At 43.7% G+C, this 16,220-nt stretch overlaps 1 protein-coding gene across 5 annotated transcripts in view; it reads left to right on the top strand.

The window, feature by feature from the left end:
• Positions 1-1,055: 1,055 nt before the first annotated feature.
• The window catches only part of KCTD8 (potassium channel tetramerization domain containing 8), a 103,754-nt gene continuing 88,589 nt past the window's right edge, over positions 1,056-16,220 (top strand). For 2 of the 5 annotated variants that reach the window (XM_064449362.1, XM_064449366.1), the window contains exon 1: positions 1,056-1,943. In XM_064449362.1, the coding sequence (XP_064305432.1) occupies positions 1,100-1,943 (844 nt within the window). In that variant the 5' untranslated portion in view covers positions 1,056-1,099. The other 3 variants (XM_064449364.1, XM_064449365.1, XM_064449363.1) reach the window with 3 other exon arrangements.

Below are 16,220 nucleotides of genomic sequence, written 5' to 3'. Positions count from 1 at the left end.
ATCAGAAATCTGGATGCAGGTGAGTTGTGGCTCCGGCTGAAAGCAAATAAAGAAAAATTTTAAAAATCTGCTGCTTAAATAGAGTACAAATTTAGTTGCTTCACAGCCAAGAATCCAGGCGCTAACGTGTTCCAAATCAAAATCTGTGTCTGGCATCTGGATGGTAATGGCAGCTGACTTTCTTTTCTGCTCTGAATCACCCCAATTCCATTGTCAAGCTAGAGAGCACATTAAACTTCTCTGAAAACCAAGATCTCAGTGCGCTGTGCCCCACTGAAGCAGGAGGACATCTAATACAGCATTTGTGTCCCACCAGGGTCTGTTAGATTTGTACCATCAGCAGAGCTGAACACTGGTTTCTTCTGTGCCCTCAATTAAATTTTCCCCTTCCCTCATAGTAAAGGCATGCTGATACAGGGAAGATGGTAAAAAATGCTATCACATGCATCCTGGTGGATGCTACTTTTGGAAGGACGACCATCACTCCGGCCCTCTGCAAGTGCCGACCGGAGCAACAGTAAAAGGGAGGCAGAGGGATTTGGGGGAGGCTGGGAGGTTTTTAAGGGGGGGAGGGGGGGAAATAAAAAATCCAAAGCGAACCAAAAAAGCCACCCAGCCGAGGGGAGGAGCCCGGGTAGGGGCTTGGCTCTTCCCGGGGCCGAGCCTGGCAGCGCGGCAGCGCTTTGCCAAGTGGCAGCCGGCTCTGGCGGCCGCTCGGCCCTGAGGCCAGCGCGGCCGCGGGCCCCCGAGCACCGCGCCGAGGCGGGGCAGGGGCAGGGGCAGGGGCAGCGGCCGGGGGGGCCGGGCAGCCCAGCGCCCAGCCCAGGCCGGCCCGTCCCGCCGCCGGGGCAGCAAGGGGGCGCGGCGGGGCAGGTGAGGGCCGGCGCCGCGCCCCGGGGCCGCGCCGCCCGCCGCCGTGCCGGAGGGCGGCGGGAGCGGCGGCTCCGTCCAGGCGCTTCCGGGCGCGCCGGGCGGCGGGGGGAGGAGGAGGAGGAGGAGGAGGAGGAGAAGGAGGGGTAGGGTGGGTGGAGGGGAGGGAGGGAGGGAGGCCGCCTTTTTTAGGAGGGAGACCCTCCTTCGCGGCCGCCCGCTCGCAGCCATGGCTTTGAAGGAGGCGGGCGGCAGCATCCTGCCCATCAGCGACATGGTGTCGGGGCCGTCGGGCTCGCCGTTCCCCGAGGTGGTGGAGCTGAACGTGGGGGGCCAGGTGTACGTGACGAGGCACTCCACGCTGCTCAGCGTCCCGGACAGCACGCTGGCCACCATGTTCTCCCCGTGCCGGGGCGGCCCGGCGGCGGCCCGCCAGCTGCCCAGGGACAGCCGGGCGCGCTTCTTCATCGACCGCGACGGCTTCCTCTTCAGGTACGTGCTGGATTACCTGCGGGACAAGCAGCTGGCGCTGCCCGAGCACTTCCCCGAGAAGGAGCGGCTCCTGCGGGAGGCCGAGTACTTCCAGCTGGGCGACCTGGTGAAGCTGCTGTCGCCCAAGGTCACCAAGCAGAGCTCGCTCAACGACGAGGGCTGCCAGAGCGACCTGGAGGACAGCAACTCGCAGGGCAGCAGCGACCGGCTGCAGCGGGCGGCGCTGGACAAGCGCTCGGGCTTCCTCACCGTGGGCTACCGCGGCTCCTACACCACGGTGCGGGACAACCAGGCGGACGCCAAGTTCCGCCGCGTCGCCCGCATCATGGTGTGCGGCAGGATCGCCCTGGCCAAGGAGGTCTTCGGAGAGACCCTCAACGAGAGCCGCGACCCCGACCGCCCCCCCGAGAAGTACACCTCCCGCTTCTACCTCAAATTCACCTACCTGGAGCAAGCCTTCGACCGGCTCTCCGAGGCGGGCTTCCACATGGTGGCTTGCAACTCCACCGGCACCGCCGCCTTCATCAACCAGTACAGGGACGACAAGATCTGGAGCAGCTACACCGAGTACATCTTCTTCAGTAAGTGCTGCCCGCGCCCCCGCCGCCGCCCCCCCGGGGGGGGCATGGCGGTGTGCGGTTCGAAGTACGTCTGCACCCCCACACTCCACCCCTTGCTGTCCCAAAGCAACATGTAGCTCGAGAGAAATCGGGGCTGCCCGCTCCCCCCTCTCCTTCGGCGCCGTCACCGCCACAGTTCAAATTTTGTGCATTTTGGCGGGGCGGAGGGGGGGGGGGGGGAGGCAGGGCTGCCTAATGCCCCGTCCGGAGCGCGGCGAGGGGGCTGCTCCCCCCACTCCTTGGAGCACTCGGGGCTGCTGCCCCCTTTTTGGTGCCGAGCGCGCGGCGGGGAGAAGCAGCCCCCCCCGCCCCGCCTGCCCCGTGCCGGGGTCTCCGGGGGGCGTCGCGCCGGTGCCGGTGCCGGGGCGGGGGGCTGGGGCGGCGGGGGGCTGCCAGCCCCGCCGGCCGGCCGGGGGGTGCGGGCAGGGTGCGGGCGCAGCGCTGGCCCCGCCGCGGAGGGTTGCGGCGCTCCCCCCCAGCGAGGCGGTGCAGAGATTGCAACGGCGGAGCCCCGAGCAAGGAAGGGTTTTAATATTTTATCGCTGCGTTTCCTTCCCAAGCGAGCGCACTGCGCCTGGGCACGGTCTCCCTGTGGGAAAGGGCAGCGAAGGCACAGCCAACTTCCCGAGGAGCAAGAGAGAGTCTGGCTCCAAGGCAGGGGGGAAAAAAGCTGGAAAAAAGAAAATAAACCACTCGGAGCCAGTACGCAGCTCCTAAGCAAGTCCGCTCGTTGGCTGTGGGTAGCCTCAAAGGTTTCAGGTCACTTGCGAATAGGAAAATCGAGCGATGACGAATGAGTTTCAGACTGGCGAAGTGTGTAGTGATATGTAGGGCACTGGCTGGGCAGAGGTTTCGGGGAACGAAACCACAGCTGGACGGAGAACACCAGCTCCTGGCAGAGATTTGTCTTTGAAAGGCAGAAGCAACCTTAAGCCTTCCTGATGGGTGTGAGAGGCGGGTAAGGCTGTGGGAGAGAGGTGTTCTCCGTTCACTTTTGTCTTCTCCTGCCTCTGCGTGGTCTCACGAGGGATGTTTTGGTGGAGCATCTGCCTGCCTCTGTGGTGAGGTGGGAGATGCAGCCTCTAACTAACTTCACCAGTAGGGCAGCTAAACAGAAGCAACCTGTTTTGTGTGCAAAACTGGACCTAGGCATGGTCTTTAATGGAGGAGGGAAGTGTGAATGGATTTCCACTCAGAGAAATTCATTAAATAGTTTACACTGCTGGATATTACATAGGTGGTGACCACCCTGTGCTGAGCAGACTGAAGTACTTCAAATCAATCTTCAAAACTGTATTAAACCATTTTTTTAAGATTCATTGCATAACCTATTGCCGGGCATATTTCATTAGGATATGTAAGAACTGAGATATAGAGGAGCTTTACATGCTTCTGAGTGGACTTTTATCAAGTATTTTACATGATTATTAAATCTCCTTTCAGAGAAAAATGGGTGTACTGATTTTGAAATAGTAGAAATTCATTATTGTTATTACCAAGACTATGAAATAGCCTGTTCGGCTCAGAAACAGGTTTTTAGGTGCATAATTATTTGTGTGCGTTTGTGATGCTTACAGTATTTTGGGTTATTTTTGTGTGTGAGTGCGTGTTATGATGAGGTTGCTGTATAGAACAGTGCTCTAATTCAGATCAGTGTTCCAAATTAATCCCTGGTGTAATACCACTGATTTACGTGGAATAATGCCAGGATGAATTGGATGTTGTATTGTACAACATGATTTTTGTTTTGATTTTTAGTCTTCCAACTTACGATGTTGTGTAAAGTAAAACAGATAGTCAATTACTTAAATTGATACGGTTAACTGAAAATTTATGGTTTTGCCTAACGTTTTTGGGTGTGTTTGGTTTTTGGGTTGTTTTTTTTTTTAGCATCTGAGTGCAAAAAATGACTGAGATAAAAGTACACTGAAAAGATGGGGACCATATTTTAATTTTGGTTGCTTGCTATGCATTCAGCAACCTTGTAGTTTAACAATTTTATAAATTTTTGTATGATTACATAGATTTTTCTGAAATATAGCAGCATGGAGACAAAATCTAAAAAATCTCCAAAATGGGAAGTGAAACAACACAACACAGTGACACAATGCCTGAAGTAATGCTTTAAGCTTTGGGGTTTTTTTTTTTTGTTTTGTTTTTTTTTTTTTTACCTGACTAAATGTCTAATCGATGGAGACTGGTAATAAAACAATACTTTTCTTCTTATTATTAAATGCCATGGATAGATGGGTGGTTGCTGTTGCTTTGTCAGACTGCTGAACAAGAGTCCATCGAAGGGAGAGGAAACCTTGGAAGCCTGAGTGCTCTGCGCTAGGGGTGTGAAGAGTGGTCAGGGTTGTTGGCTGTAGGCTCTCCGACAGCATTTGCCAGGACCGTATTCCTTCATCACTCACAACCAGAGCCTAATACAAAAAGAGAAGAGCAGTCATTCTTCAATTTATTCTGTGCCACATGTCCCCATCAACCCCGGAAAGGAGGCACTTTTGGTTGGGAGGTTGCTGATTTCAAAAGCTGTCTTGGACAATGTCCAACCCTGGGCTGTGCCTTACAGACAGAAATACAAAGGCAAAAAACTTTGGGGAGCCTATTCTGGTTTTGGCCAGTGTCTGAGACTTAACTTGGTGCTAGCAGAGAAGAAACCTATTTTTATGTTCCACTGGAAAGAGCCCTAGCTGCATTTGCACTTGTTATTCACAGCATGAGCATCTACAACCAGCAATTGTATTAGTTGTTGGTCTGTAATTCTATATCAGCCACACAAACTTCTCTTTCACCTTTGTCCTGAGGACTTGTGGACAAACCTGTTTTCTAGTAATGATAGCAAAGCGATTGGAAAAATATATAAGGATATATACATTCCGCCCATTTCCTTAGGTCGTGAGTATCTGAACGAGTTTCTCACTGAGAGCTACTAAGTAACGTTTGAAGGCCAAAGGTGGCCTTTAATCTATGGTTTGTGGAACAGATTTCAGGTCTGTTTCTAGTATCTCTCAAACCTTGGTGGGTATTTTGAGTTGAAATGAGCACCAATAACTTTTTAAAAAAATGGAAATGGTGTTTTCTTAAACACTACTGCAGATGAAATTCACCTTGGATGCTACACATATATTTACTTAATTCATGGATTCTTCATACCTATGGATAGATTAGTTGTTGCAGACTAATTCTGATTGAAGAACCAGAGGTCGTTTGAAACTGCTTTACCATGAAATAATGCTTCAGCCTTTGGCAACATGTCCTGACAAGTACAGAGACAGACTTGCCTTCTTAGTATGCGTAATTCCTATTAAAACATGAGGCTCTTTTCCGGTGGTGCACAAGCTACCATGTATGCTATGACAGCTTCATTTGCCTACGCAATTACAACATGGCCAGAATTTAACTTGCACCTTGCGTTGGTGGCTTAGTTCTGAAAAATGCTCACAGACCTGTTCCTTGCGCCTGTTACCAAACCTGTCTCTTACTGGTCAATAAAAGGAGTAGCTTTTTCTATCGTATTGAAAAGGCTCTACCAGAGTGTACCACAAACTTTTCCCTTTTCTTCTCCTGATAGCTTGGCTCCATGCCTGAAGGCTAACAGGGATCTCTAAGCTATAGAAACTCTCACCTTAGCATGTGTGAGTTAACGTGACATGAAACGCATGTTTGGGAAAGAGGCTCAAACTCTTTTGCTGCCATAGAGGACCACTGATTAATTACCTGTTGGTGTGCAGTAGGTGATCACCTTCACAAAATTTGCTTCTAGTTGGAGACAGGATACCAGATGTAAGGAGACCTTGTGTCCCGTGGCTGCAGGTAACACAACGGACCTTCTGTGAGCTGGCCTCTCTGTGAGGAAGGGGTGCAATTTACATTTTTAAGCTTCCGTCTTTTTTTTATTTTTGTGGTTCACTGTACCTCTCAGTGCTGTTGTGTAATGCAGGTTTGCCTGTGCATGCTATTACTATTTTTTTTCTTCTGTAGAAACTAATTGGTCTTAATGGATTTTACATTTAACATCTGCTATGCAATCTGACTTATGTGTGTTGAAAGCATCATGCTCAGCTGGAAGCTTTCTGTGCTGAACCAACATGTTTTATTGTAAGAAGAATGCAGTAATACTTTATGAAAAAACTTTGATATGTATTTGGTTTTGACACTCCTGTTTCACATGTGACATTTTCTGTTTCCTTATGTCCTGTTTTTGTTTGCAACAGGTGACATTTGCATGAATTTATGGTGTTTATTTTCCACTAGAAGTCATAGCACTCCGAGATTACATTGGTTGCTGTGGAACCTGTCATAAACAAGTGATAATAATTTCATAATCAGTGGGGAATAAGCAGTTAGAAGCAATGAACTTTTAGGAAACAATATGGTATTTTGAAAAAAAAAAAAACACAACCAACAACAAAACGAAACCCAGCCCCGCAACCACAACAAAAAAACCCAATCAACGTTGTTTATGTTTTTGCAATAAAAAGGAGAAAATAGAAGGTAACACTTGAAACATGGGGAACAAACATATACATAAAATACTTTGAGATGTTAAATGCTCTGTGAATATCAAATCCAGTTCAACATACCACTGGGATAGCGAGGGGATGGTGGGTTGGCAGATAACCCTAAACTGCTCTTCTGAGGGTATCCTCATAGGTAAGCCTAGGAAGTGCGGGTTGGATGAGTGGCCAGTGAGGTGGACAGAGAACTGGCTCAACAACAGAACTCAGAGGGTTGTGATCAATGGGGCAGAGTCTGTTTGGAGGCCTGTCACTAGTGTGTTCCCCAGGGGTCTGTGCTGGGTCCAGTCCTGTTCAACATATTCATCAATGACCTGGACAAGGGACAGAGTGTAACCTCAGCAAGTTTGCTGATGATACCGAGCTGGGAGGAGCGGCTGATACACCAGAAGGCCGTGCTACCATCCAGCGAGACCTGGACAGGCTGGAGAGCTGGGCTGAGGGGAACCTGATGAAATTCAACAAGAGCAAGTGCAAGGTCCTGCACCTGGGGAGGAACAACCCCATGCACCAGTACAGGCTGGGGGCTGAACTACTGCAAAGCGGCTCTGTTGAGAAGGACCTGGGAGTGCTGGTGGACAACAAGCTGACCCTGAGCCAGCAACGTGCCCTTGTGTCCAAGAAGGCCAAGGGTATCCTGGGCTGCATTAAAAGGAGTGTGGCCAGCAGGTTGAGAGAGGTTATCCTCCCCCTCTACTCTGCCTTAGTGAGACCACATCTGCAGTACTGCGTCCAGTTCTGGGCTCCCCAGTTTAAGAAGACACAGAACTGCTTGAGCAAGTCCAGCGGGGAGCTACCAAGACGAGTAGGGGACTGGAGCATCTCCCTTATGAGGAAAGGCTGAGAGACCTGGGTTTGTTCAGCCTGGAGAAGACTGAGGGGGGATCTCATCGATACCTATAAATATCTACAGGGTGGGTGTCAAGAGGATGGGACTGGACTCTTTTCAGTGGTGCCCAACGACAGGCCAAGGGGCAATGGGCACAAATTGGAACACAGGAAGTTCCACCTCAACATGAGGAAATCTTCTTTCCTGTGAGGGTGCCAGAGCAGTGGCACAGGCTGCCCAGGGAGGTTGTGGAGTCTCCTTCCCTGGAGACATTCAGAACCCACCGGGATGCGTTCCTGTGCCCCCTGCTCTGAGTGTGCCTGCTCAAGCAGGGGGGTTGGACGAGCTGATCTCCAGAGGTCCCTTCCAACCCCTACCACTCTGTGATTCTGTGATTTACTCATTACCCAGGATGTAAGTGCTATGAGAGCCATCCTGCAGGTGGTTTCTGTGACCATGCCAAGCTGCAGTCCATCCACCAGTGCTTATTTGGTAGAGTTTTTGCTATGTGGATTGTATCTATGCTGTTTTATATGGAACAAGTATATCTGAAACATGGTAGGTTGAGAGGAGAAAGGAGACCAAGACAAAAGTAAAACAAAGGTATTGCTTCTTTGTGGAACATTAAGGTGAAGATGGACAATTTACTTTAGCCTGAACGTGATCCTTTAATAGAGTACAAATTTTTGGTGATACAGGAAGACATGAAGGATTAAATCAGTATGACAAGCACAATGTAGAAAAGCTTCAGATTTCTGACAGTGTCAGGATCGAGGAATGTTGTTTCTGGCACGGCTACTGAGCAAAGCCCTTTAAAGAGAGATTCTGTAGGTAGTTCTGCGATTTTGGAAAACTGACATAAAATTTCAGCCTTATGATTCCAGCTCAACTCTAACAGAATTTGAAAATAAATAAATAACAGACTATTCTTTATCTTGTCATTCTTCCAAAATATATGTCCCTGAATGTAAAGGGATGAATCAAAAGTGAACAGTCATAAATTACTGATATAAGAATATCTTTCTTATGCCACCACTTGACATAACGTGTGATAATCTAGTCTACTGAAACTGCTATTCTGATTTTTGTCATCATTTCAACCCAGAAACTATTTGAGAATGACTTCAAAACATAAGATTTAAAAGAAGTTTGAACAAATTCTGCTTTTTAATAAATAGTTAATGAAAACAACCTGCGCTCCTCTACAGCTGGTTTAAAGACAGTGCTGCAGTGAAAACCTTTGCCAGGAACCTTTTCATTTTCCTTATGCTTCAGTAGAAATACGCAAGACTCAATACAATGATTTGTGATCAGATTTTAATAGTTATATCCAGTTCCTGCTCTTATTACAATAAAATTATATTTTGAAGTACTGTAGAGCCACTTTAATATTTGGAGCTGAGGATTGGAACCGTTTTGCAGTATTTTGAAAGTAAAATTAGAGATTAACTGAGAGAATCAGCTATCCCGGGTATTATATACCAGGTTCAATACTAGATAAGCAATAAGCACCTTGATACAAGCAGCTGTTATTTCTGATGTCAGGAAATGGAAACACACTGGTTTTGATATTATCCCAGACCTGTACTTCTTGTGGATTACTTGGGAACAAAGTAACGCTGTTGGAGAAGCTGACTTTGCTGGATCTGTAATATTTTGCAGGAAAACTGCTTTTTGGTGTCAGATCACTTCATACGTTATCAAGGATTTATGAAAGTAGTTGCAGGGAAATGTTTATTTTCCACAGCAGGATGAGCAAATAATATTTTATTTTTTCTTTATTGTCAATGTGAACTTCCAGTTATCTACTGTTCAAACACAGAATTTATGTGTACAAAAGTTTTCCATATAATATTGTTCCAGGCACATGGTTTAAAATTAAAATGTTACTGCTAATAAAATACGTTTTGCAATATATTTGCTTTCTCAGGATGATATGGCTGGTATTTCACTGCTGGTTTTCTCCTTTGCAGCAAATACCAAATTTGTTACACTGTGATGAGAATTTGAGAGGTGAACAAAAATTCACTAAGCATTGCACCAAGAGGGAGTTCATCAGCTCTCGCATTATCTTCTTTCTGCCACAGTTCCATCTTTAAATGTAGGTCTTCAGAAATGAAAAACTGCTCAGGCAGCTCTCATAAATATCAAACGTAATATGCTGTGGGAGTGAGAAGTGGCAGAAAGAAAGGCCCTTTTCTTAGTCCAGCTGAACATCAGTATGGCCTGAACAAAGCGACCAGAAATAATCGGTCACATTTTGGTATGTTACCAGTTTAAGGGCAAGATCTTTGGTGAGCCAGATACCTGGATGGGCAGAGAAGGGAAGTGTCTAAGGTGGCGTGCACCATTCTCATACCTCTGGGGTCCTGGGTGGCCCGAGACCTGTGTGGTGCCCAGTGTAGCTCGCAGTCAGCTTAACATTGCCCTACGTTGTCTCAGCGACTAGGGAGACCCTGGGTGTCACTGCAGGCGAAGTGAATGGCACGGCCATGCTTTGGACTTCCCCTCTGATTTTCTGTCTCTGGTTTTGGATTACTTTACTGCCAGAGTCACACAAGTAGTCTGTTACAGAGTTAAGTTGTCCAAGGTCATGTCTGCTGGGCTTTTCCTTGCCACGGACTGATTGTTTGGTTGGTAGTTATTTGACTTGGTGTAACTGTTGAAAATAGCTGGAGTCACTATACCAGCTAACGTCCTAACCCGGCAAGCACATGTTATTTTTATATCCAAGGATGACTTTATTTCATTTCTGCTCACAAGATCTTTATTTTTAAAAGGAGGTGGAGTACTGATGACACTCTCAGATCATGGCTCTTTTATAAACTGAACCACTGGAAGTCCAGTGGAAAATCCTTAAAAAGAATTACCAGGCAAATTTCATTTTGCTTTAGCAAATCAAATGCTTCATGATGGATTTCCTGGGGAGGTTGTTCACTCCAGCTTGATAAAACTGCATGTTCTTCTTGAGAAGAGGTAATTTGTACTCTACTTAAAATTCATATATTGACTAAATGTTAGGAGAAAAAAGTGCTATGTCTAAAATGAAATTATCATTCTCAGTAGAGTTTAAATACTTTAAATGTATCGTACGATTTTTATTTTTAAATCAGTAATGGCCGTTGCACATTTAGCTTTTGCCTCATATAAATTCAGGATTATTCGGTGAATTTATTGTTTTTCTTTTTTTTTTCTTTGACCTAAATGTGATTGATCATATAAATAGGGACTAGCAGTGTGTGAAACTCACACTCAGGTCCCATTCACAGCTCCAAGATAGACCTTCACTGGGACTGAAGCAGCAAATAGTCTTGGGCTAATCTTTCACATGAAAGTGGAATTCAAACTACATGAGTGATTATTTGGTGTCATAGCTGTTTCTAGTACACAGTCCTGGCAGGAGGTAAGCAGTGATGTTTTGTAATTTTCATGGAACTTGTAGAAACTAATGGTGTTCCATTTTGGTTGCATTTTATCAGATTGTGGTAACAAAACTTGTCAAGTTTGTTACATTTTGACAGTTCAGCTTTAGAAGACATGTTTAAATTAAAGAGTGCATCTTGCTGCAAGGTGTCACTCCATTTATATCATCGCATTTCTAAATATTTTCAGGACTTCACCACCCATATGTAAAAGTCACAGCGGTGTTAATGAGAGTTTCATGTTTCTAGCAAGAAGATGAGTACAATGCTTTAAAAACATTCACGCAAATATTATTTCTTTTTTATGGAAAGACTTCTATATTGATACTGTCTTTCCTAAAGTTGCTCAAAACAGGATTTAAGGATAGGGAGCAGTTTATTTACCCATTCTTTTCCCCAGGGGGCCTGCTTGGCCGTAAGCAGCATCAGGACTGCTCTCAGTTATAGCTGGTGCAATGATTCCTTCATCAACATTTTGCAGCTGAGAGTAGCTGGGCCAAAATTTAGTTGTTCCCTGTCTCATTGCCTCCCAGATGCCTAAACCCTATGGCAGGGGCTCTGAGGAAAGGAGGTGCAGAGACAGGGGCCGCTGACTCTGGGTGGCTGCCACCACCTCTGGGCTGCGTGCGTGTCAGGTTTGCTTTGTACTGCTCGAGTCGTGTACCCTGTGCCTGGCCCGTTTTCTGTTCCAATGACGTGCACTTTGTGACTACAGAAAACTAGAGTGGCTTATAGAATAAAAAAATAATAGTACTTCTTTTTGAAGGGAATACTACAACACTTTTAAAAAAAATACTGTGACTAACTCAATCCAGAGACAACGACTCAATCAGAAGTGCAAGTACACACGGCAACAATAACTACTGCACTGAAATAGATGTGCTGGACATCTCTTTAGGGGGAGAAGGAGTGGGCTGAGAAACTGAGGAGGGAAGTCAACACCATCATTAACTTTTATTAATGAAATTAAATATTCCAAGTCTTCATTTAGCATACATTCAGTTGTTCTTAATGCATACAAAGATACTATCTTTGCCTTAGCATAAAGATGTGATTCAGAAATGAAATCAGACATTATATTTTATTTTTTATATAAGCAAACAACAATACCCTTCAGACTCATTTTTATCTTTTCTCATTCATCCTTACTGGGCTTTTCCCTCTACTACTATTAACAAATAGTCCCGAAGAGAGATGATTTGGTGCTCAGGGATTCTTGTCACATTTTGTTGTAAACAGTCTCCTGCAACTTAACAGTGAAATTGTTTTATATTTTATTGAATGTAGATGTTTAGGGGTTCTTGTAAGGATTACAACTATGTCAGTGTATTCCGTGGAAGTTATTAAAAGTGTACTATCATTCCAAAGGCTTCTTATCAGTGAATATGTTATGTATGTCTCAGGAATCTGTGAAGATGTTTATATTTGTTTAATAATAGGAGGAAAAAGGCCCAGAATTGCATATATATATATGATTATATGAATAAATTGTGTGTAAAACAGTTACTTTCATAACCTCCTACTAACAGTTCAGTAAACCAGATTTTTTTTTTCTGTTACTCAAATCTGCATTAAAACCACCATGCTTGCAAAACTTTGAGAGTAATGACAAATGTCTGTTTTGTGTATACAGAAGTATTCTCTAACTCTTCTGGTTCTTAGTCCAAGGTTCTTTCATTCTCATTGAAACTCATGAATACAAAAATAATATGAAAATCAACTACAAAAGGGTTAGAAGGCAGACAAAATAAGTCAGTAAAATAGAGTGCCAACAATTTAATCAGTGTAATGTGTAGATAATACAGTGGAGAAAGACTAAAACTAAACAACCCTTTTTGCTAGTTTTTCTTAATGAACACATTTTCTTTCCCTTTCTTCTCACAGCCACCCATTTATAGCCAGTCACTTCTCAGTATTGTTCTCCTCAGACAGCTGTTACTATTTCTGTTGTTAATGTCTACTGTGGCTTTTGAGCTGATCTGAAGCAAAGCAGAGGCATGGCTACTCTTGCCTTTCCCTCTATTTTTGTCTCTTTCCCGTGTTTGGGAACATAAATATCACTCATTCCACCCTTCTGAAAATACCAATATACAGTCTTATAAAAGTGCGATCAATATTGCTGAAGCTACATGGACTTCGAAGGGTGTGGGGGGGTGGGAAATAGTTCAGCTATTTATGATGTAAGGTAGAATGGGACCGTTGTGTGGGTAGGGTTGTGTATGCCCTCTCTTACTTCCCAAATTTTGGTGTCAAATTCCACACCTGCCTTTCTGAGTGACTTACCCATTCAAAGCACCTCTTCTTCGGAGCAGGAGCGGGCAGCATCTGTAGGTGTAGATAAGCCTTATCATATTAAATTGCATAAGTAATATAACTAAGACCACTGTAATTTTCAATTCTGCTTGGAATTTTTACTTTCCTAGCACCCATAGACTTTAATTTTCTCTGTTAGCAATCCCTCAGCAAGCTGTGCATATTTACCTGTTTTAGTGTTGTTACAGCTCGCAAACATAAATCTGTGATCTTCACGCTGTCGGTTTGTCTCTGGGGTTGTAACAAATGAATATAACATTTCTAAATGTTACAGGCAGAGATAGACAAGGTCTGTGTGTGTTTGCTCCCCAGAAAACATCTGGAGTAACAGATAGCGATATCCTTTGGCTTCAAAGTAATCTTGTAATTCTTTAGTGTAGAAGGGACAAACTTTTCAGAAATGTTTCAGTTATTCATTCTGTGATATTTTGAGGACTATTGATGTTTTTGAAGTTTTACCTCATAACCTGTGAAGTTTATATCTTCGTATGACTTTTAGCTGCCTAGCAGTCCAGCCTACAGTTGTAACACTCATTTTTTTATTCCTGTCTTTTCAGTATTTACTTTTTTTCACCTGCAGCTGAAGTAGTTTGGTGTCGAAATTGGTGGAATTATGCCCCTAAATAATTGCATCTATGATCACATTTAATTACAGGAAGAAGAATGTGCTTGCAGTAGAGGAGATTAGGTTAAACACTGTCTGTCTAATCAGATCCCCAGTGACTGACTTCTGGAAGTGCTTTCTTCCTAAATCCCATTGCTGTGCATGCGATGAATAAAAGCTGCACGGCCTGTGTGAGTCCAGGTCTTCAGGAGATGGTTTTGCTTTTCTGATTTGAGGGGTACAACGTGGGCTGTGTCAGGGCCTCAAAATACCAGGGCAATAATTCCGCTTCGGTTCTTTTGCAATTTCGTGAACTTTTTATAACATAAATTACTCGAGTTATTTTTATACAGGAAAAGCAAGGTGTTCTTGGTGAAAGACACCAGTAAGGCAAGAGTTTCATCTAACAAATATTTATTCCATGCCATAGCACACTATTTGTGATTCTATGATTCTATGTGGCTGAAATTGCATAATTTTAATAGTAATCTTCAATTTAGTAAAGTTGATCTAAATATTTGTTACATTTGGCTGCAAAGCATAGAGGGAAAAGCATGCCTGTTCTAGGCAATTGGTAACCTGGAAAGAAACGCACAGGAAAAAAATAATTTGCTTTTTATACTACATAAAAATGTTTTATTTATAATTAATAATAATGATGTGACTGTATGCAAGCCTTTCTATATTGTCACATTTATAATGCATAAAAGGTGTGAAGAAGCTTGGGGGGTTGCTTAGCTACACTTTCTGAAAACAGCAAAAATATTCTGAAGTTTGAGAAGGTGCACTGTTTTATTTTTTAATTATTAATACATGTTTTTGCAATCAGGGCTGTCCTCTATCATCAATAGTGAGGCTACTAGCAAAAATAGTTATCCTTTTCAATGAATCATATGACAAATCACATTTAAGAATGAGTATAAAACTGACCTCCAAATCATTGCTTATGGTCTTGAATGTATTTTCAGAAAACCCAGTCAGGTTCAGTAAGAATTTCCATCTGCACTTTGAGTACTGGACAAGCAGTAGGGATAGATGAATTTAAGTTTAGGCTGCTGGTTTGGAAAATTTAATTCTTCTTATCATCTCTGTCACTGGCAATAAAACTGCATTTGTTTCGCTTCTTCCTTACCCTGTGGTTAGAGGTTTAGCAATACAGAAATTGACATTTTACCAAAGTTCATCTTGATTTCTAGCAGTGGTTAGCTCTCAGGCATTAATTTCCTCAATTAAATCCGTTTACAATGGTGAAAGCAATAGTGGTAGAAGCTATTTACTGTGTTATCAAGCAGTCATATGGCAAGAGTATTGCAAGTTACTGGATAATTACTGCTGCTTCGGTGTGGGCTGCCATAATTTCTATTCAAGGAGGTATGTGGTGTTAGACTGTGGATCAGTAAATTAAGACAATTAAATGTTACATGTGGTAGCCGTATAACACTCTCAGCTTTCAAGCTTCTTAATAGATTTACAAGTTCCTTGATAAAAGGGAAAACATTTCCCCCATTAAGGCAGTCAGACATTGGCACAGGCTGTGCAGTGATGCTGTCCGTGTTGTGCATCCTTGGAGGTTTTCAAGACTGAGCTGGATCAAGCACCAATAACCTGATCTGACCTCATAGCTGATCATGCTTTTGAGCAGGGGGTTGGACTAGAGACCTCCTAAATTATCCTGTGATTCGCTTCTCTGATGTGATTTAACTTGCCATTGGCTATTTGAAATCACTTCTCAGGAAGAGTAAACTGCTGCAGGTAAATTAAGTAGATGCTAGAGCGCTGTAAATTCTGATTGTTCTGAAAATCACAAGCTGAAAGCCCTAACTTTGCATTCTCTTTTTACTTAATTCTGTGTGTCCTACTTGTAGTAAGACTTGAAAAAAAAAAGCTTCAGGAGGAAGTTTCTTACAGGTCTTTCTGGTCCAAATTAAAAAACATAGAATGTTAAATAGGCCACAGATAAGAAAGTATCTGAAAAAATGTTCAAAACTAATTTTGGATAGCACTGTGGTTGTTAATTACATTTTGCCTGAAGAAAGAAATCTCAAAAATTTAGCAAATCACTATTATTTGAACCTCTAACCATTTTTATTGTCTTTCTTTAGATAGATTTTGTAGGTACTGTCTGTCACAAAGGTGTCAGACTGCCTTGAATTTCTTTGGGTTTTTCTCCATTTTGATACTTTTCATCAGTGTTGAGTTTCTTTAATGTGACATATTTGTTTGCTTGAGCTTTTCAGGCTCTGTATTTTTCCCTTAGCATAGCTTGAATCAATTTATGTAGCAACTGCAAAAATGCTGAACAGGATTTTTTTTTCTGTAGCCTGGACAACTTTAAAAAAAAATCATAAAGCAAACATGAACAAGGCTGAATTACTTTTCAGTAATTCATTGCTGAACAAATGCATAACATAATAGCAAGGTAGTTAATTATTAGGACATTTAAACAATTTGGGATTTTTCTTCTTGAAATTTTAATGTAAGAATGGAATATGAGGCAGTAGTAACTAGGATTATACAAAAAATGTTGGACGCTTCTCTTGCTTTTCCCAC

Source organism: Phalacrocorax carbo, chromosome 4 (assembly GCF_963921805.1).
Source record: "Phalacrocorax carbo chromosome 4, bPhaCar2.1, whole genome shotgun sequence".
Lineage (NCBI taxonomy): Eukaryota > Metazoa > Chordata > Aves > Suliformes > Phalacrocoracidae > Phalacrocorax > Phalacrocorax carbo.
This window is presented reverse-complemented; position numbering and strand designations above follow the sequence as displayed.